Genomic DNA, 22,867 nt, shown 5'->3' on the forward strand with positions numbered 1-22,867 from the left:
GGGATTCCTCTAAACTGAAAACATCTTATCCAATCCAAAGAAGACAAGAAGAGTGAGAGAAAGCTGCACAATGCAGTCCACAATTTAACAACCACATCCTGACAGCCTGTTAATAACAGTTGGAGCCAGCCCAACCAGTGATGGACAGCAATACACCACGCCATCTGTGATCCAATACACTCAATCAGCCAGCTAACACACGGTAACCTCCTGACCCTCACAAGTCAGATCTTATGACGAAGCATGAGTTTTGCCAGGGATCTGCCCCGAATCCCTAGGGGCAGAAAGAAGGTAGGCCATCAATGAAGGAGCCATCACTGTCGGGTGCTTTGTATAGAGACTAATTAAGCAGTACAGTGAGAGAGAGAACTTCCTACAATTAAGGATGGGCTGTAAGAAGTGTCGGGTAGAATCAGTCACGTTTTAAATCTGGAGTTGACAAGGAAGTACCTTAAATCACAGCTACCTGATTCCTCCACATGGCATACTTTACCCCATGTTGGGGCTGGGACGGGTAACTCGGGTACTCGGGTTGGGTGGGTACTGAGCAGGACCCCGATACCCACAGGACTACGCGGACCCATGGTTAGTCACATGGCTTAGTTATAATTTACAGTCGAACATGGTTAAAACTAACAAGGATATTGTACTATTAGTTAAAACTAGTTCAAAAGTCCCAACAGCATAACAATATATTATCCAATATTATCATATAAAGCCCATGTGCTTTACAAATTCTGTGTAATGAATACATGGCTATATGGACCTGATATTTTACCCCAAAGAGACCTACAATTCAATGAGTAATGATCAAACTGGTCAATTAATGTGAGCCACCATGTAATAATACCATCAACTCTCCAGTGCACTAGTAGATTAATGAACTTCACAATACACAAATGATCAATTAAACCACAAATGTATATTGTTCAACCAGTCCTTGGTCGCAGTGGAAAAATAATTACAAGAGTAGAACAGCTCCTGGTGAGATGATTATTTGTTGTCAATACATGATCATGTGAGAGAGGAGGTAACTAAATTATGACAACCCACTCTTTCCACATGTAAGTGACATCATTAGGGGCAAAGAATAAAATTAAGCAAATCATACACAAAAAATAAATACACCATAACGAGCTACAAATGAAGTAAAGAAATAAGACAAACTACATCCTTATCCACAAAACATCAGGAAATTAAAGAAACAAATAATTGGGTACCCCTTCTTCTCTCTTTCAGGAAAAGATGGACTGACTGGTCCAGTATAGATCTGACTGACCGGTCCAGCATTTAAACATCTGTGGACAATCAGATACAACTCAGTCACAAGCAGGGTTATCAGCTCCCAGCCTGAGCAAGGCAAGCTGGCTGTGCAGAGATGACAAGATGTCAGTAGGCTTACGCAACACCACACTCACAGGGGAGGGGATCTCAGTCCCCTCCGGTGATTGGAGGGTCACTAATGGCTTTTGTTCAGGAGAGTCTTGTAATTAGGAGCAGGGTTTGAAATTTTTCTGCTAGTCCCAGACTCACAACATTCAGGAGGGCTATTAACATTTCTTGGTGGACGACAAGTGCTCCTATTGTGTAGATGGTAACTCTGCAGGCCATTTTGTGGACTAGTAAATACAAACATATGTCTAAACCTGGGGGTGACTATCTGGGGTACATCATAGACACTTAATACGATATATATTTAGGGTCCATGGGTATATTAACCAATCCAATGGTATGGTGATGATTAAATATTATTGCTATCCAATTGCATACAACTATTTTAATGTGGAGACTGTCTCCCTCTTCCTTGGGTGACATCAAGATCAAAGTAACTTTCAAACAGGAAAGTTTTTTTGGTATATGATAAAGTCCCCTTAATTATTGTCAATAATAAACCAAGGCCTCATAATTTGTTTCAACTATCATAAAAGCAGGATGTAGAACTTCTGTTACAATATTCACTGCAGGCTAGATTTCACGTACACATGTATGTGATGCCCGCGTTCTTTATATATATACACGGGAAAGCCAGCTGAAAAGGCTACATTGGATTTGTAAATTTGAGGTTTTTTGAAATTTGAAATTTTTCAAGTATGTTTGTACTACTTGTTTACATAAATACTTGAAAAAAATATTAAAAAAACAACAGTATTTCAAAATTATACCACACACAAGAAGTTAAGGAAAACCCAATTCTTTCATATTAAGTTAACATCTTTGGAGTAGTATATTTGGGTTATGGTGATTTCTTTTAGGTATTTTCATAAATACATAGCTTGTCTTGAGCTCCGTCACTCACTCACTCACTCACTCACTCACTCTTAAAAACCAAAACATATCATCAGTACAGTATCCTGTGGCTTGATCAAATGGCTCGGGGACTTACTTCATGGATTACAATACTGTATATGTTCCACAAGGCTGAGATGTATCACTGAAATAGTCGTGGTAACCTTTAACACTGAACTTGAAATTCATTAAAATCTATTTCTTCAATTAAAACCCTTTTAAGAGATTGTATTATATCAATTCCCTTTCAAACTTTGAATATACCCAATAATTTCCAAAAAATTAAAATCATCCTAAAAGAATACATCACCCTTTTCTTTTCCTGCTGCCAATCCAACTGTAACACTTTGGGAAACCATGTTTCATGAAAAATCTCATTGTGGACATTTGTTAACAGATTTTAACAGAGCCAGTGATCAAGCGTGCTGACCAATGTCAGTGAAAAACATGTGACTACTATCACTGTCCATAATCCTGGCTTACACCACATGACCTATGATTCACTGTCAGTTATCAGACTACAAGTAATGAGAGTTGTCTCCCCTGAGACAAATTGGCTTAATTTGTGTTCCCTGTGGTGTCTACTGTTTGTATTGTAGGGCACATAATTCTGAATATAAATATTTTTATTGTTTATATGGATATAGAAATATTAAACGTTTTTAAACAGGTTTCAAATAATCTGACAAAAATAATGAACTAGCTTTTAACTATATTAATCATTTTTTATTAATTGATAAATTGACCTCTAGATCTCTAACAAAAATAGATAACTGTTAATTAGGATAATTGGAAACAATTGTGTGTCTGAACGTTTTCAGCCAAACTGCATATAATTTGTTGACTAAAATTATTGTTCACTCATTATCTTAAAACTAAAGACTCATTATCACAATACCTGTATGTATATCATTCCAGTGGATCAAAACTAAAACGAGGTGTGTAGCAATCTTAGTCAGCTCCACTAGCTGCATCATTTAGGAAAAGCATAAAATTTACTTCAAAATATCTTTAAAAAAATATTAGTATTCTTTTCAACGTTTCATTTGATATTCATAAAAAAGTATCTTCATAAATTCACAAACTTTTATTGTATTCTCATATTGAGAAAAAAACATCAATAAGTGACATTCATGGTGAGTTGTCATTTGCTGATTCAAAACATGAAAAAAATCAACCCATATTGCCAGAAGGTGTTTTAACAAAACCACAAAAAAGACATGGTGTAGACCATATGTGCAGCACTTTTAGAATCAGCTACACTTCCTGGTGGTACGGTGGGTGTTATTCACCTGGCAAAACCACAATTACTGGCGAAATGTACACACGTCATTAACAGTGGGACATATCCTGGCGTTTTTTAACACAAAAACATATTTATATACTAAATTGAGGTATGTTCGGGTTTGTTTTTGTTTTTTCAAAATTAGGTACTTTGATTATCATTATATAACAAAACTTTTGCCTTACCTGATAACAGTTAACAGTTAAAATCTAATTGTTTGTTTGTTTGTTTGTTTGTTTGTTGTTAAAATCTGCATTCAGCAATATTCCAGCTATATGACGGCGTTCTGTAAATAATCGAGTCTGGACCAGACAATCCAGTGATTGACATCATGAGCATCGATCCATGCACTTGGGATCAATGACATGCATCAATCAAGACAGTGAGCCTGACCACCCGATCCTGTTAGTCGCCTCTTACGACAAGCATAGTCGCGCCTTTTACAGCAAACATGGGTTGCTGAAGACCTATTCTACCCCGGATCTTCATAGGTTTCCAGTTAACAAGTGCATAAGGACACAGTGCCTTACAAGATTTCTGTTAGATCTATACGTCATTCACACAAACTCAGTCACAATATTCTCTTTCTTTTTTAATATTTTCAGACAAAGTCGCTACAACTGGATATTTAAACTAGAAATAGACAAGGGGAAACCCTGATGGTAACAGACAAGCTGACTTTGTCAAAAAAAATGTACTTATGTTTGAATACATGAATATCACCGATTTTTTGTGTTTAACAACAAAGATCTATAAGTACTTTATTTGCCAGTCCACAGGGACTGGCAGTCACATGAATTACCGGTCCAAGCCTAATTTTACCGGTAAAAAACTGGTAATTACCGGTAAACGGGAACACTGTCAAGGAGGATATAAAGATAGGAACATTCATGTGAAGGACTTTGAAAAGCCATTACGTAACAAGCATTTGGCTTCATGCTACTCCTGACAATAATAATTAGAAAGGTTACAAGTTCACCTTGCTGCCTTAATCTCATACTTTAAATACCTTATATAATGCTAAAAGCAGCTATCTTAAGCTCGTGATTTAGCAGCATAAGTTTCAACTTGCTTCATAAGAGGCACTATCAAGAAGCCAAGATAACTGGAATACAATTACATAAGACAAAGCTGCCTAAGTGCATCTCATAAAACCTTAAGACAAGCAGAGCATCTGGGTCGTGGTAACTCATGGATAAGCTTTGTAAAGTTTATCATCCTTATAGCCCTCACCATCCCTTCACCCGTACATACGAGTATGTCTCCAGCTTGTGGGATGGGCAAATTTCTATCCCTGCTTATAAGGATATCTTCTGAGATAAACATGACATGTAATTCTTGTTCATTTGACGTAATAATTATTTTAAATACTTGCAAAAAATTATGACACAAGTCAAAACTGACGCAATAAATTTGCTAAGGTAATCTAAATTCATACTGAGAATTTACAATATTTACAAGAAAAATACTGACCGCTACTCCACTAGTTATTTATAATAAAACAAATCTACAAACTCACGGAATTAAATAAGACTGAAACAACTTTCACAAAACAGAAACTTAGAGTTACTGTCTATTTATAGATACACCAGCCAATCAGCTGAGAGTTTTTCTGTCTAGCACTTGTTGCAGTCACAGTGGATATTACAGTGAGTGGGTGAGTTGGGTTTAACGCCGCTTTTAACAGTATTACAGTTATATCGCGGCATGTCAGCTTAATGTTGGAGGAAAGCCCGAAGTGGTGCAGGTCTCAGACGTTTAACACTTCGGGGTATGGTGCTGACAAACCTAGAAACATAATCGGGGCGAACCGGGATTCGAACCCACAATCATAGGTTTCTGGCGTGTCCATGGGACGCAACTCTACACAGCGAATCGCGGCGCCTTAGACGACTGGGCCACCCTGCCCCCTTGTATATTACAGGAAACAAGCATGGCCTGTAAAGAAAGTCATGACGAAGTTTAGAGATTGACACCACAACCCACCACCCCCAAAATATGAGGAGTCATGATGACTCCCATTTAACAAGTCCACGTATAACCTGTCAAATTCTAATTCAAAATCTCCTGCAGCTCACACAGACATAACATGTTGGAAGTGTCCTATTACCACGGAATAGTGCATAAATCACTGCCCTGGGGGGCTTAATAACAAAAAATATTCAAGCCCTCTTACTGACCCGGGAAGATCCGGGTAGAGTATGTCTTCAGTAACCCATACTTGCCATAAAAGGCAACTATGTTTGTCGTAAGAGGCGACTAACGAGATCAGCTGGTCAGGTTTGCTGACTTCGTTGATGCATGTCATTGTATCCCAACTGCGTGGATCGATGCTCATGATGTCAATCGCTGGATTGTCTGGTCCAGACTCGAATATTTACAGACCACCATCATATAAGTGGAATATTGCTAAGTGCAGCATTAAACAACAAATAAACAAACAAAATCATAAACCACGTTTGTGGTAGTTCTTAGACTTTCAGACACATTTCCAATAACGTGTGTACAGATATAGCAGTCATAATCAGTGCATAGCAAAGACCCAGTTTACAACATCGCAAAACAAAATGACAACAGACTCTGACATTAAATGATGCCTTAACTGACTTGATGATTCGTAGAAATACATATGTGTTGACAATAATTTTCAACTCGATAGTCAGGCCAGTTGAAATGTTACAACCCTAATATAAAAGTCACTGGCATTTGGGTAAAGGGCAGACAGCTATTTCAAACACCATCACAGATTGGTCTCTGATGCTTGTCATGACAGCATGAGTACATTGTTAAAGTTTGGAGTAACTGCTTACCCTTTCTTGCCACGGAGCCTCATGGCAGCTATGTCATGGTACATGGCAGCGCTGATCACCATGTCCATGGGGGTGATCATCCCGTACTGCTCGGTGCCATGCTCGATCACCAGGGGGTCGGACACGTTGGGGTCGAACATCACAGCGTTGGGGGTCACAATCAAGGTCCCACTCACTACTCCCTGAAAGAGGGAGGGATTAAATTTTCATTCTTTGACTTGCAAAACTACTTGCTTTGAAATTGTATGGTGAAAATAAGGACAATTACAGCCTCAAGGCATAGCACGGTAAACAGCCAATATGTGCCATACAAATAATTTTTCCGTAGACCATGTATTTATTTATATTAATTTCAAATAATTATTGGAAGTATTTGTGTAATTTTAGAATAATAAAGGAACCTTCTGCAATACATTCGTTTAATTTATAACGTTGTGAAAGTGTTCTAATCAAATTTTCCAGTTTCATTTCCAAGTAAATCCACTTTTGTAGTGTGATCATAGGATTTACCTGTCTTGCTGTTTCATGCTGTGACTGTCAGTTCACAAATTATGGATAAATTTGACAAAAAAGGGATTTAATTTATAGAATATAGCTCAAGATATTGCAGAATTCATGAAAATTGGTTGCAGAACTCATAAAAAATTATCACAGAATATTCAAGTTTTTGGCCGCGGAATTCAGCAGGCAAGAACTATTTCAGGTACATGAGATGCCTGAAGTAGGAATATTACAGCTGCGGTTATTCTTTTGTATTTTGAAGGAGCAATTTCACAATCTGATATTCAAATCCCTGCTCCCTGTATAGGCTGCTGTCTCAGCAACAAGTGGAGTCTAAACATCACATTCAAGGTTATTGCACTTATATAGCGATGTGCATCTGTGCATGTGCATGTTAGTCTTTGCTTGTACTATTCCAGGCTAAAGCCACTTTATAGTGCTAGCCCACTGAGATACCATGAGATACCATGCTAGCCCACTGAGTTTAACATGGATACCCACACTGACACAGTATACTGATTCTGTGCCGACTAGTTAGCCCGTTAATGCCGTGCACCAGGCAGGGTAACAAAAAGTACCATCTTTTTACGTCTTTAGGTATGAAGCAGGCGCTGATTGAACCACTGACCTTTCACTCCATGGGCAAAGGCTCTCGCCACTAGACCACGGAAGAGGTCTGGATCCCATTAGAAGACAAGGCTATGTGACAAACGTATGCAGAAGTAGACGTTCTTACAAACTGTTGAAAACCTCACCTGTCCATCAGTGATGTGTTTGACATTAATTTTGATAAATCTCTCATAGCATTCCTGGTCCAGCTGTTTTGCCTCCTCATCAGATAGCTTTTGTGGTACAGCAGGCTCTACTTTTTCCTTAGGCAATGAGATTTGCCTCTCCACGTGACCTGGGACCCGCGCTGGTGGTTTGTCAGCCATGCAGACCAGGGGCACATCCTACAAAACACAGCAGGAACATAGCATCAGCATCATTGCCACCACCACTACCAATGGTAATAGTTTTGATAATGATAATGAAACTAATCAAATAATGATGAGATAATATAACAACAATAACTAATGGAGAAATGTTACAGCAATAATATTATTATCTACATTTGTACTCTGCCCGAAGACTTTCTTTGATATAGGCCTTGCCCTGGAGTTTATCCCTAACCCCCATCCCAAAGTATGTGTAGGCCAGACCTTCCACAAGATGGTCAATAACTGTTCGCCAAAGTAAATATTATTATTATTGTTGTTGATGTTGTTTTTGTTGTTGTTGTTGTTATAATTATATTAATGTTGTTGTTGATATTATTTGAATTCAAATCATCAACATCATCAGTGTTGTTCATATTGATATTGTTCTTATTTTGAATTAACACTGTTTAACTCTCTACCTCACCAAACTTTTTCTCATGATTCTAATCATAATCTAAAGACAACACAATACTGGACACAGAGTAAGTCCCTTTGTAAATATCTATCAGTTCCCAGCTTTCCCAGAAGATCGTAGACATTTACCACCTTGGTGAAAGCCACTCAACGTTTGTTTGTTTGTTCATTGTTTAAGTCCGCAGTCAGCATTAATCCAGCTATATGTCAGCTGCATGTAACTTATCAAGTCGGGGCACAACAAACAAGTGATTGATATTATGAACAATGGTCCACGCTCTCAGGGTTGAAAGCTGATTGACCAAGGGATTCCCCACAGGGTTGAAAGCAGTCACAGCATGGACATGGTACTGATTGACCAAGGGATTCCCCACAGGGTTGAAAGCAGTCACAGCACGGACATGGTACTGATTGACCAAGGGATTCCCCACAGGGTTGAAAGCAGTCACAGCACGGACATGGTACTGATTGACCAAGGGATTCCCCACAGGGTTGAAAGCAGTCACAGCACGGACATGGTACTGATTGACCAAGGGATTCCCCACAGGGTTGAAAGCAGTCACAGCATGGACATGGTACTGATTGACCAAGGGATTCCCCACAGGGTTGAAAGCAGTCACAGCACGGACATGGTACTGATTGACCAAGGGATTTCCCACAGGGTTCAAAGCCACAAAAGCATGAACATTGTACTGACCAAGGACAATGAAACTATCAATAACAACTCATATAAAATTATCAAAACAATATCTATAAAATTGTTAATTCCAAAGATTAATTTTGCATTTCATATCACATATGATGGCACAATCAACAGGGATTTTAACAGCATATTAACCTTACTTGAATCTGTATGAGTTCATTGTTTTACATACGCAATATATTGAATCTGTATGTGTTCATTGTTTTACATACGCAATACATTGAATCTGTATGTGTTCATTGTTTTACATACGCAATATATTGAATCTGTATGTGTTCATTGTTTTACATACGCAATATATTGAATCTGTATGTGTTCATTGTTTTACATACGCAATATATTGAATCTGTATGTGTTCATTGTTTTACATACGCAATATATTGAATCTGTACGTGTTCATTGTTTTACATACGCAATATATTGAATCTGTCAATACTGCCACCAGCTGAGTCTACATTGAACCATCACACTACTTACCCCTGCGTCATGCGGAGAAATGTCATACTCAAAGAAGGTCACAACATCACACATGCTATCTTTTGGGGACCACATTTTCATTTAAAAAACACCGCAAAGACGAATTTCCCCCGAAATCTACATCTCCTGCACGAGTCAGATGCATAGCACACTTCAAGATGCCATGTACGAGCGATGTCGATGCAGGACTGTACTTACCAACAGGTGATTGCTGTGACAATGACAACCTCAAGCAGGGACAAGGGAGGTGTTTACTTTTGTTGTACATTACAGCTGGTCCGTGATCAATATCAGCATATGACCAGCCATATTGAATGTCGTCACATATGCTAATAGCAGTCAATCAACAGCAAACATTCCTACTGCTGCAGAGCCAGACAGTCTGTGACAACAACACAGCCATGGCTTCAGTCACATGTCACTGTCAAGTCTTGTCAATGTCATCTTTAAGGTAGTCATTAATCGCCCACTTGAAATGCTGATTATAAGTGGAACCAGGTTCGGATTAATTGGCAGTCTTAGCAAATTTGGTTCAAGTCGTCAAAAACCTACCACGTCAGTTAGCTGACTAAATGATATGTTGTATATTACTTTATCAGTTTGAAGACATGAAACTTTCATCGATAACAACTTCGTTATTTCTTGTAGCGACTTTTCAGGATGATTTCTATCCCCTATATAAGAGTGATTGAGGTTTTATGCTGCTTTTAGCAATATTCCAGCAATATTACGCCGGGGGACACCACAAATGGGCTTCACACATTGTACCTATGTCGGGAATCGAACCCGGGTCTTTGGTGTGACGAGCGTACGCTTTAACCAGTTGGTTTTTCTGCTATCCAAAATGTCTTATTGTTGATATAAATGCGATGTTTAATAATGCGAGCAAAGACCACTCACTTTTTTCGCATTTAATTCACGCTCACATTAATTTCAGGAATTACGCTATTAACTCATCTTCTGATAGCACAAACTTGCAACTCACTGGTATTTACAGCAACCATGATCAGATTATAATTACACCTATTGATGCCTTAAGACAAACCGTAATCTAAAAGAATTGCTGTTTCAAAAATTCCATAACAGACACAGATGTAGCTATATGACTATAGTCAGTCACTATTTGGCTTAAATTAATTGCGTTTTCCATTATTCCCGATTGCTGATTGATGTCCAACTGTTCCATACATTAAAACCAACCCGTGACACACCAAAGTGCTTCACTCGGATTTTTTTTTAAATAGAAGCATGTTTCCAGATCAGTAAGAATCCAGATAAACAGGTTTCCAGATGAAATAGATTCGTTTTGCTCACTTTCCTATTTAACAGTAACTATTCCCAAATGTTTTGTTTGTTTGTTGTTTAATGCCGTACTCAGCAATATTCTAGCTATGAAAGTGGTAGTCCCTAAATAATCGAGTCTGGACCAGACAAACCAGTGATTGACATCATGAGCATCAGTGAGTGAGTGAGTTGGGTTTGACGCCGCTTTTAACAGTATTCTAGTCATATCACGGCATGTCAGCTTAATGTGGGAGGAAAGCCCAAAGTGATGCAGGTCTCAGACGTTTATCACTTCGGTGAAACCCACGAGCACGGGTATGGTGCTGACAAACCTAGAAACATAATCGGGGCGAACCAGGTTCCAAACCCACAATCATAGGTTTCTGGCGTGCACAAGGGACGCAACTCTGCACAGCGAATCATGGCGCCTTAGACGACTGGGCCACCCGTGCCCCCTTCATGAGCATCAACCCAAGCAATTGGGATATGATGACATGCATCAACCAAGTCAGCAAGCCTGACCACCCCATCCCATTAGTTGATTCTTACGACAAGCATAGTCGCCTTTTATGGTGGGTTGCTGAAGACATACTCTACCCCGGATCCAAACACAGGTCCAAATGTTTGGTACCTACTCAAAATGATTTGCCACATGTTTAGCTAGTACATTTTCTGCTGTCAATATGCTACAAGAAACAATCTCAGATGTAATGCTTGGTGAATCTGGTTATATGGTTTAAACATATTTTTATTTCAAAAGAAATCCGAATCGGTGAACAAGCAAAACTTGCTTTTGTAAATACCACCCGCCGTGATATTGCTGGAATATTGCTAAAAACGGCGTAAAACCATACTCACTCACTCACCTGTAAATACCTCCCCAGGTAATAACTTTACAACAGTTGGTTATATATAAGATTTTATGTAAGATAGTGCTAAACATAAACATACTAAATACACAAAAGATATATATGAAGTATATGAAGTCCCGTGAAATAAGATAATGCAGTTTTCCATTACTACATGTATAAAATTAGGCTACTCGAATGTTTTGCTTTTGAAAATGAAATCGTGAACTGATTTAAGAATAGTCATGTTTGTAGAACTGCTAACTAAACTACTGCCATGTAATATCGTTTTTAAATCATACCCATGTGTGTAGAAATACATAGTGTTTCTGATATTATCATATTTTTGACAGGTATAGAAAAAGTAAATTGCGTCTTCAAAGTAATACCCACAAGTGCAGTCTGATATGTCTGATACATGTCGTCTAAACGCAACCGAGGCGACAGTGGACAATTTGGCATGATCCATAAAACGGTATTTTAAGTCAAATCTCGTTATATGTCACACCATGAGTCAGAAACCTCTTTCAAATACAGCTGTTGTTGATGGTGTGAATTATATTAAAGTCAACTGTACATTTCCTGATGACTAATTTTCACAATGAACTGAATTGCTTGTCAGTATGTGCAGATTTGTTTCAGAGGTTCTAGCAGCTTGTTGGTTTGGTTTGTTGTTTAACGCCGCACACAGCAATATTCCAGCTATATGATGGCGGACTGTAAATATTTGAGTCTGGACCAGAAAATCCAGTGATTGATATCATGAGCATCAATCCACTCAATTGGAACCCATAACATTCTTCAACCATGTCAGCGCACTTGACCACCCAATCCCGTTAGTCACCTCTTACGACAAACATAGTCGCCTTTCACGAGAACAAGCATGGGGTGCTCAAGACCTATTCTACCCAAGATCTTCAGGGGTATGGCAGCTTGTAATCTTCCACTGGGATGTCACTGCAAATATCACGAGCAATAGCGAGATCGGGTGGTCAGGCTAGCTGACTTGGTTGTCATAGTATCCCAATTGCTTTGATCAATGCTCATAATATCAATCATTGGATTGTCCGGTCCAAACGCTATTATTTACAGACCCCCGAAAGGGGTCGGCTTAGGAAAGGATTACACTTTCATCAAACTCTTTTTTGTTGGTAAATAAATGTTGGTGAAATTTATGATTAACATCCCAAGACATGATGATTTACCATTTTAATTATATTTCTTGTTATGCTAGGAATGATTTTATATGCAGGGAATAAAATTACCATGTGTATTGTCTTGCAAACTAAGACGGGCACAGCAATCAGCTGCACACACGGGGTCTCCCAATCTACCAGTGATTACATTAAAAGAATTTTGACACAATGATTGGAAAATATAATATCTTAAACGTTAGAAATTGGTTCCAGTCCTGTAGTCCTTGCCAAACTGCCCAATAGTTAAGGTATCAGAAGGACTAGTAGAAATTTGCCATTTGAAGGGTTTTGCTATATTTTGCTCATATTATAAGGACCAGTGGACTAAAACTGTTAGCTTCTACCACTGAAGCTACTATTTTACCATGAATAATATATTCTGAGGGAGGGTGGTGAGACGGATGGCTCCAGTGACAGTGGAGGACAGTAGAGTATTGAACTCACTATTCTGACCCTGGATTCTGGGGGTGGGCTGAGGGAGGGGGGTGGGCTGAGGGAGGGTGGTGAGATGGATGGCTCCAGTGACAGTGGAGGACAGTATTAAACTCACCACTCTCACCCTGATTCTGGGGGTGGGCTGAGGGAGGGTGGTGAGATGGATGGCTCTAGTGACAGTGGAGGACAGTATTAAACTCACCACTCTCACCCTGGATTCTGGGGGTGGGCTGAGGGAGGGTGGTGAGATAGATGGCGCCAGTGACAGTGGAGGACAGTATTAAACTCACCACTCTCACCCTGATTCTGGGGGTGGGCTGAGGGAGGGTGGTGAGATGGATGGCTCCAGTGACAGTGGAGGACAGTATTAAACTCACCACTCTCACCCTGATTCTGAGGGTGGGCTGAGGGAGGGTGGTGAGATGGATGGCTCTAGTGACAGTGGAGGACAGTAGAGTATTGAACTCACTATTTTGACCCTGATTCTGGGGGTGTGCTCAGGGAGGGTGGTGAGATCGATGGCTCCAGTGATGGAGGAAGACAGTATTAAACTCACCACTCTCACCCTGGATTTTGGGGGTGGGCTGAGGGAGGGTGGTGAGATGGATGGCTCCAGTGACAGTGGAGGAAGACAGTATTGAACTCACCACTCTCACCCTGATTCTGGGGATGGGCTGAGGGAGGGTGGTGAGATCGATGGCTCCAGTGACAGTGGAGGAAGACAGTATTAAACTCACCACTCTCACCCTGGATTATGGGGGTGGGCTGAGGGAGGGTGGTGAGATCAATGGCTCTAGTGACAGTGGAGGACAGTACTAAACTCACCACTCTCACCCTGGATTCTGGGGGTGGGCTGAGGGAGGGTGGTGAGATCGATGGCTCTAGTGACAGTGGAGAACAGTAGAGTATTGAACTCACTATTCTGACCCTGGATTCTGGGGGTGGGCTGAGGGAGGGTGGTGAGATCGATGGCTCTAGTGACAGTGGAGGACAGTAGAGTATTGAACTCACTATTCTGACCCTGGATTCTGGGGGTGGGCTGAGGGAGGGTGGTGAGATCGATGGCTCTAGTGACAGTGGAGGACAGTAGAGTATTGAACTCACTATTTTGACCCTGATTCTGGGGGTGGGCTGAGGGAGGGTGGTGAGATTGATGGCTCCAGTGACAGTGGTGGACAGTATTAAACTCACCACTCTCACCCTGGATTCTGGGGGTGGGCTGAGGGAGGGTGGTGAGATGGATGGCTCCAGTGACAGTGGAGGACAGTATTAAACTCACCACTCTCACCCTGATTCTGGGGGTGGACTGAGGGAGGGTGGTGAGATGGATGGCGCCAGTGACAGTGGAGGACAGTATTAAACTCACCACTCTGACCCTGGATTCTGGGGGTGTGCTGAGGGAGGGTGGTGAGATCGATGGCTCTAGTGACAGTGGTGGATAGTATTAAACTCACCACTCTGACCCCGGATTCTGGGGGTGGGCTGAGGGAGGGTGGTGAGATCGATGGCTCTAGTGACAGTGGTGGACAGTATTAAACTCACCACTCTCAACCTGGATTCTGGGGGTGGGCTGAGGGAGGGTGGTGAGATGGATGGCTCCAGTGACAGTGGAGGACAGTATTAAACTCACCACTCTCACCCTGGATTCTGGGGGTGGGCTGAGGGAGGGTGGTGAGATGGATGGCGCCAGTGATGGAGGAAGACAGTATTAAACTCACCACTCTCACCCTGGATTTGGGGGGTTGGCTGAGGGAGGGTGGTGAGATGGATGGCACCAGTGACAGTGGAGGACAGTATTAAACTCACCACTCTGACCCTGATTCTGGGGGTGGGCTGAGGGAGGGTGGTGAGATCGATGGCTCTAGTGACAGTGGAGGACAGTAGAGTATTGAACTCACTATTTTGACCCTGATTCTGGGGGTGGGCTCAGGGAGGGTGGTGAGATGGATGGCGCCAGTGACAGTGGAGGACAGTAGAGTATTGAACTCACTATTTTGACCCTGATTCTGGGGGTGGGCTCAGGGAGGGTGGTGAGATCGATGGCTCTAGTGACAGTGGTGGATAGTATTAAACTCACCACTCTGACCCTGGATTCTGGGGGTGGGCTGAGGGAGGGTGGTGAGATGGATGGCTCCGGGGAGGATGCCTCGTGGTCACTGCTGGACACATAGTCTGGATCTGGGATGTACAACACCTGAAAACAGACAGCATGAGGATCATATCCATAATTCGTCCCTGACTTTAGCACATACCAGATTCTGGCTGATTTAACCGAGGTATCAAATCACAATTACATGCTTCTGTTTTTTTTAAGTGATTCATGTGAAGCTGAACTTGTATTGTTCAATGTCCTACCCCGGTGAATTGCATACTGTAAATCAGGAAAGTTTTACAAGCAGGAAAGTAAAACAAAAACTGCGAGTGACACATGATGCTGTTAATTTTGTAGATCAACAAAATACGTAAGGAGGTATATTTCTTCTATTTACTATCACACATTGTCAACCATCAAGTTGCATAAATTAATCAATAATACCCTCACATCCTGTTTCCTTAACTACACTTTATCACTCAGTGGCAATTGTCTGATCAGGAAAGTTCACTGACCTGCCATATCCTGTCAGTTAGCTTACATAAAGCTGACTAAATGGATTCATCAAATATATTACTTAAACCACACTGGCTAGCCCTCATGTTTTAAACCCACATTTTATCATCCACAACTGGGATAATAAAGGTCTTCACACAATTAAAGGTAATCATACTTCCCATTACTGTACTTAAGAAAAATAATGTCATGGACACTTTTCTAGACAATATTAAAAGGTTATTAAGAATATCCTAGAGCCTGTAGAAAAACTGTCAGCTGTGCAAATACTGCAACCCAGAATATGGGAATTGATAAGGTGCTGAAAAGTTTCATTACACCTTCAAAAGGTTGCCGAATATTTTGTGATATACACATGAAATCTGAAACATATCCCCCAGTTTTCTATAAATGCGAAAACTTGATAAATATCACAGTACAGTAAATATATTTACTGATTTAAGAAGATGCACAAAAGGCACTAAGTTGCCAGGCTTTAATATAGATGTATTTATCAAATAATATACACCAAAAGGGAACTTCTTTGCTATATTGCTGGGAATTAATACCTGCTACAGTTTTAATGAATCATATCATGTTGTCTAATAAAAGATATATCTACATTTCAAGTATAAAAAACAGTAAACTTCACCTTGGGGGCATTCTTTGGAATTATTAGGGATACTATTCTGGTGGAAAATTATGGCTAGAAAAAATAACATTGTTGCAAATTTCGAGAGAAAATGTCCAGAACAATTTCTACGAATGTAACGAAATACAATGTACCGGTATTAGATATGATTTACCTCACCATGTTTACAGTATTCGGCTATAAAATTTCTACATGAGTCAACCCATTTTGATCATTTCAATTATTGTAGAAGTTTAATGAAAGAATCCTTCCAAATTGTTACCTGTCCAGGAAATATCATCCGAGACACCAGTCTGTTGAGTTTCTTCAACTCAGAGGGCGTGGTGTCATGATGTGCGGCGATGCTCTCCAAGCTGTCTCGCCCTGCCACCTACAGGAAAAACCGACAACTAGAAATCCTTACTGATCCTTATGAATTCAATTCAAGTCTTGAATAGCTGATTACATCACCTGAGTTGAATATATATCACTGCACTGGAGCCTTCAAATAGTGAGATCTGGACCAGGCAAACCAGTGCCTCTATCAATGCCTTCAGAGCATGAAGACACCATGGATTACCCACTCAGACACTGTGAGTATACTCACTCCCAGCAAACCAGTGCCTCTATCAATGCCTTCAGAGCATGAAGACACCATGGATTACCCACTCAGACACTGTGAGTATACTCACTCCCAGCAAACCAGTGCCTCTATCAATGCCTTCAGAGCATGAAGACACCATGGATTACCCACTCAGACACTGTGAGTATACTCACTCCCAGCAAACCAGTGCCTCTATCAATGCCTTCAGAGCATGAAGACACCATGGATTACCCACTCAGACACTGTGAGTATACTCACTCCCAGCAAACCAGTGCCTCTATCAATGCCTTCAGAGCATGAAGACACCATGGATTACCCACTCAGACACTGTGAGTATACTCACTCCCAGCAAACCAGTGCCTCTATCAATGCCTTCAGAGCATGAAGACAACATGGATTACCCACTCAGACACTGTGAGTATACTCACTCCCAGCAAACCAGTGCCTCTATCAATGCCTTCAGAGCATGAAGACACCATGGATTACCCACTCAGACACTGTGAGTATACTCACTCCCAGCAAACCAGTGCCTCTATCAATGCCTTCAGAGCATGAAGACACCATGGATTACCCACTCAGACACTGTGAGTATACTCACTCCCAGCAAACCAGTGCCTCTATCAATGCCTTCAGAGCATGAAGACACCATGGATTACCCACTCAGACACTGTGAGTATACTCACTCCCAGCAAACAAGTGCCTCTATCAATGCCTTCAGAGCATGAAGACACCATGGATTACCCACTCAGACACTGTGAGTATACTCACTCCCAGCAAACCAGTGCCACTATCAATGCCTTCAGAGCATGAAGACACCATGGATTACCCACTCAGACACTGTGAGTATACTCACTCCCAGCAAACCAGTGCCTCTATCAATGCCTTCAGAGCATGAAGACACCATGGATTACCCACTCAGACACTGTGAGTATACTCACTCCCAGCAAACCAGTGCCTCTATCAATGCCTTCAGAGCATGAAGACACCATGGATTACCCACTCAGACACTGTGAGTATACTCACTCCCAGCAAACCAGTGCCACTATCAATGCCTTCAGAGCATGAAGACACCATGGATTACCCACTCAGACACTGTAAGTATACTCACTCCCAGACGACCAGTCCTTGTTTAATCCCCTTAATGCCAAGTGCCTGGCAGGGTAACAAGTGCTGTCTTCGAAACTAATTTGAACCAATAACCTTCCATCTTCTGAGTAGACACTCTATCCACTAGACCAAGGACCAGGCAGTCATTTCTAAATTAAGTGCGGTGAGGTGAAATGGGGTTTAACATCACGCTCAAGCTTATTGCACTTATATAGCAATGTGTATGACCGTGTTTATGTGGCTGCTTGTACTAGTCGAAACTAATGCTGAATTTAAAGTGCTAGCCCACTGAGATGCCATGCGGCAGTTACTACAGTACTATCTGTACCAACAAGTACCATCTTTTAACGTTCTTTGGTATGATGCAGCCGGGGATGGAACCCTGACCTTCTGCTCTCCGGGCAGACGCTCTACTGCAGAGGCGGTCACTTCTAAATGAACAAATTCATGATGTCTAAGATCATGAAGATGTTGTTGCACGATGGAGGCATACATTACGATAATAATTTAGTCAAAGTTTTATGAGATAGATGAAAGCAACTACCTGGAGGCTGTACGTCCAGAATATTCATTCCCCTCTTCAATTCAGTTCAAAATTCAATTAAAAAGCTACCGAATTCGACCTTCACTCAGCGCTACACGAAGAATGGATGCAGTCACAGGCAGTTTCCTTTCTTTTATGACATGTTCCCTGGACCCATTCGCAATCACAGCTTCATTTCAAAGTCACACTTTGTTTCACCAGCTCCATCTCTTTCGAATAACAAGCCAGAGCTTGAAATCAACAACCAATCATAAAGCCCCTTCTGAACACTGTTCGGCATACATCTACATTCAAAATCACTGCCAGGAGACTGTCATATAGAATATGAAGCTGAAAACATGTTTTCCTAAGTAGAAGACAAAAATGGGATGACTACAAGTTCACGTTGTACTTGTGATGGTAGGCAAACAGTCTATTGAGCCGGACTCCAAATAAAGGAATGGTCCAGGGTGCCATTGTACAAAGCGATCTTAGCACTAAGATGATCGTAACTCCCTTACCTTAACATAGACTTACGTCAGTCTTACGCTAAGGTTGATTTGTACAATGGTTCCCAGGATATTTACCAAAATAGAGATTTAAATTTTTGCGGGCAAGTGTTTACCCAAGTTTCATCAGACCAACTTATTTAACCATGGTCTTAGCCTCTCTCCCAAATACATACCTCATATGGAATAGTGCCCTTTGGCTTTGAACGACTTGGCTTTTTCTCCGGTGATGCTGGTTTGTCTGCAAGACTTGCTGAAATCGATGAGAGGGCTGCATCAGTGACCGGCTGGCTAACCAGATCCGGTGTTGGTATGGCCACCGGGTCAGTAGTGATATACCACACAGTCTTATTGGAATCTGGTGGTAAAGGGTTAGTGTGTTAGTGCTGGGTTAGTGCAGGATTAGTGAAAGGTACTAATGGAACATGCTAACATCGGTTAGTTCAATGACAGGTGCAGTCACACCTGAAGGTGAGTGAGTGAGTGAGTGGAGGAGTTTTGAACAGTAATACAAAAACAAAATTGTGACTGCATTTACATAATGTCCGAAGAAATCTCGGAGCATCACAGGTCACAATCTCATTAAAATCAGATCTTGCTCACTACTGCTGAACAAAGATCTGAGGACATCCTATTACAGGTCATGACAGGATGAGTGAGTGAGTGAGTTGGGTTTAACGCCGCTTTTAACATTATTCCAGTTATATCGCGGATGTCAGCTTAATGTGGGAGGAAAGCCCAAAGTGATGCAGGTCTCAGACATTTACCACTTCGGTGAAACCCACGAGCACGGGTATGGTGCTGACAAACCTAGAAACATAATCGGGGCGAACCGGGATTCGAACCCACAATCATAGGTTTCTGGCTTGCCCAAGGGACGCAACTCTGCACAGCGAATCGCGGCGCCTTAGACGACTGGGCCACCCGTGCCCCCCATGACAGGATGACCCTTCATCCAACCAATCACAGCACCACTTAGAGAATGCGAAAGTGAAACCTCAAACAGCTCAACACACAGTATTCTGAACGACATTCATCGTCTATATCTCACTTCAAATCAGACATTACATAATTTTCTTTGTTCATTTTTCAAATACTGAATCACAAACTTCTCAAAATGGTATTCAAAAAATTGTCTGGAATGGAAGTCCCCATTTTGAAACTAGTGCCATTTAGCTCGAGAAAGCTGCTTTCTGATTGGCTAAATTCGACTTCCTAGTAATCATTTCATTGGGCAGTCTAAGTTCACAAAAAGGCTGTTCTGAGGTGATCTGTAATGGAATGTCTTCGGATCTAAGATCTGGCTATAATAAGATTGCACAGGTCACGGATGTTTGCTTTGGTGTAACCCATGAACACAGTTGTGGTAAATCGGGGCATAGCTGGGCACACCCAGCAAATCCTGGTGGCTAAGGGAGTAGCAGCTCTCAGTACCACTGTGCCATCAAATAGCTGGGAATACCAACACTTGGGAATACTGATGTGAGAAACATCATAATTTTTTAGTAGCATTTTTCATCAAAAATTACATGTGAGTGAGTGAAGGGATTCTAATATTGTAATATCAATGCATCACAAATTTAAATCTTACAATACAGAATACAATACCCCTACCCATGGATGGATTTTCAAAGAGGAATAATTGTAAGTTTTGCAGTTACCAGATCTGAACACCTAGATCAGGTGAGCATTGAAACAGGATAGCAACAACCTCCTGTCAGCCAGACGACATGTACCATGGAGAATTTCACTCAAAAAAAGTGTATACAAAACACTACAATACATATTGCATGGACCATCAAGTAGCTTGATATCTACACAATATTTGTCAAGAAAAGGGCTTGTGTCTGTCGGCAATTATAATGTAAGTACAAAAAAGTCACATCTGAAAATTAGACATTGTCTGCAGTGGGCAACCATCACATACTAGCTGCCAGACACGAAGACGACATTTTGACTAACCAATACACCTTTTGGCTTTCTCTTGTAAAATGAACAAAGCCTTTTCTGTACAAAAATACCAATGACATAAAAAAATTCAACAAGGCCTTTTGTCCATACTGGCACCCTGTTTCTTGGATTGCCTGTTAACGGGGACGATAAACCAACTATGCAATCCGATACGTATCACGATACCTTGCTCACAATATGATACGTATCACGATACTTGCATGTGCTTTTTTCTGTGGTGCGTAAGCACTGTTTTTCATAGACAGGATGGCCAAATACCTGACACAATGACTTACAGTTGGCAGTGTCAAGTATGGCGCAATGGATGAAAAATTGTTATGTTCTCACTACACTAGTAATAATTAGTGTTTGGTGTAACATTTATTAAAGAATACATTTAAGGTAAGAATCGATACTTTTGAATATGTGTGCGATTGTGATCGATACTTTTATCGAGAAGTCAAAACTCGCAATCCACTACTACTGTAGACTGGATAATAGCGATGTATAGTATCAATGTCATACATATATTATTATTGGAACCGGACAGTCATAATGTACCTCATAAAAACCAAATGTCTGGTAATTATTATTTTATCATTAAAATCATTGCTATATGGACCCAGAGTAAACTATGAAGAGTAAATGAAATTTGGCTTTAAGCCACCTTTAGCAATAACCCTGCATCTTTGTCATGATGATCAATCATGCTTTTACATGTAAAGCTACCCCAGGTGACCACAGTTTAACATGGATACCCGATTCAGGTTCAGAATACCAACTCGAAGCCTTTATGCAGAGCGCCTTGCTGGGAAACAACAAGTGCCATCTTTTAACATCTTTTGGTATGGCTCACAGAGCAGATCAAACAACTGACCATCTGCTCACTAATGAGTTAGTATTAATCAGTTGAATATTCGATAAGGAAACATATCAAATACATATTCAAGAAAACTGTAAATATATATTTATGAAATATAAATGAAAACTGTAAATAATGCAACATGTTCTGATTTATTGTCACTGGTTTATTTGTGCAAACAGACTACTTTATATTCTTCTTTCATCATGATGTTAGGGTAAAAAAACAAAGCATTCTCTTTATCTCAGCCAGGGTCAAAACAAACAATTTATTCAACATCAGTCAAAACATATCTTTGTTTTGTAAGGAACATCTTAAGGGAGATAACTGCTCTCACCTTCGCCTACACTCTCCCTGCACTGCCAAATTCAGCTTTTGAATAATTTGTGCTTCCCCGCCAAACAGAGATCAATTCATGTTATTGAATAAAGCAAGCAAACACTCCTTCCTTATCTTTCATTGCTAACAGTCTTGACGCTAGCCAATATCAGCACAGAAACTTTACCACCAACAAAACAAAGACAGATTAATGAGAAAAATCCAATAACAAGATTTCCAATCACTTGGAGGTTCATCTTTCCTCACAGCTGACCATTAACAGCTAAATGACATCTATTATTCACAAGCAAGCATTCTTAGGTCAGCAGTATCAAAAGAAAACAGAACAGACCCAAATTCTTTAATTCTTGTTGACCTACAAACACAAGGATGTGTATGCAATCTGTACGTCCATCATCATCAGAGATTATTTTGATAAAAGGTGATATCATTAGTTATCGGAGGGAATACAAACACTCGTATCTCAGACAGCAATGTCAAGGCCCCAGTAGTCATGTTTGATTGACTGATACATTTGATGAATATTAATATCCCTA

The 22,867-nt window shown here is 40.7% G+C and overlaps 1 protein-coding gene across 5 annotated transcripts in view; it reads right to left on the reverse strand.

Annotated features, from left to right (window-relative positions):
* The window catches only part of LOC139475872 (oxidation resistance protein 1-like), a 119,623-nt gene that overhangs the window by 22,646 nt on the left and 74,110 nt on the right, over positions 1–22,867 (reverse strand). For 2 of the 5 annotated variants that reach the window (XM_071259092.1, XM_071259085.1), the window contains exons 3-7: positions 19,357–19,538; positions 16,721–16,828; positions 15,297–15,413; positions 7,638–7,835; positions 6,382–6,563 (exon numbers count right to left, since the gene is read on the reverse strand). In XM_071259092.1, coding sequence (XP_071115193.1) covers positions 6,382–6,563; positions 7,638–7,835; positions 15,297–15,413; positions 16,721–16,828; positions 19,357–19,538 — 787 coding nt within the window. Of the gene's footprint in view, positions 1–6,381; positions 6,564–7,637; positions 7,836–15,296; positions 15,414–16,720; positions 16,848–19,356; positions 19,539–22,867 lie in introns of those variants that run through there. The other 3 variants (XM_071259109.1, XM_071259101.1, XM_071259115.1) reach the window with 3 other exon arrangements.

The sequence above is a fragment of the Haliotis cracherodii genome, unplaced genomic scaffold (assembly GCF_022045235.1).
Source record: "Haliotis cracherodii isolate W230 unplaced genomic scaffold, xgHalCrac1.p SCAF_1, whole genome shotgun sequence".
Taxonomy (NCBI): Eukaryota; Metazoa; Mollusca; class Gastropoda; order Lepetellida; family Haliotidae; genus Haliotis; species Haliotis cracherodii.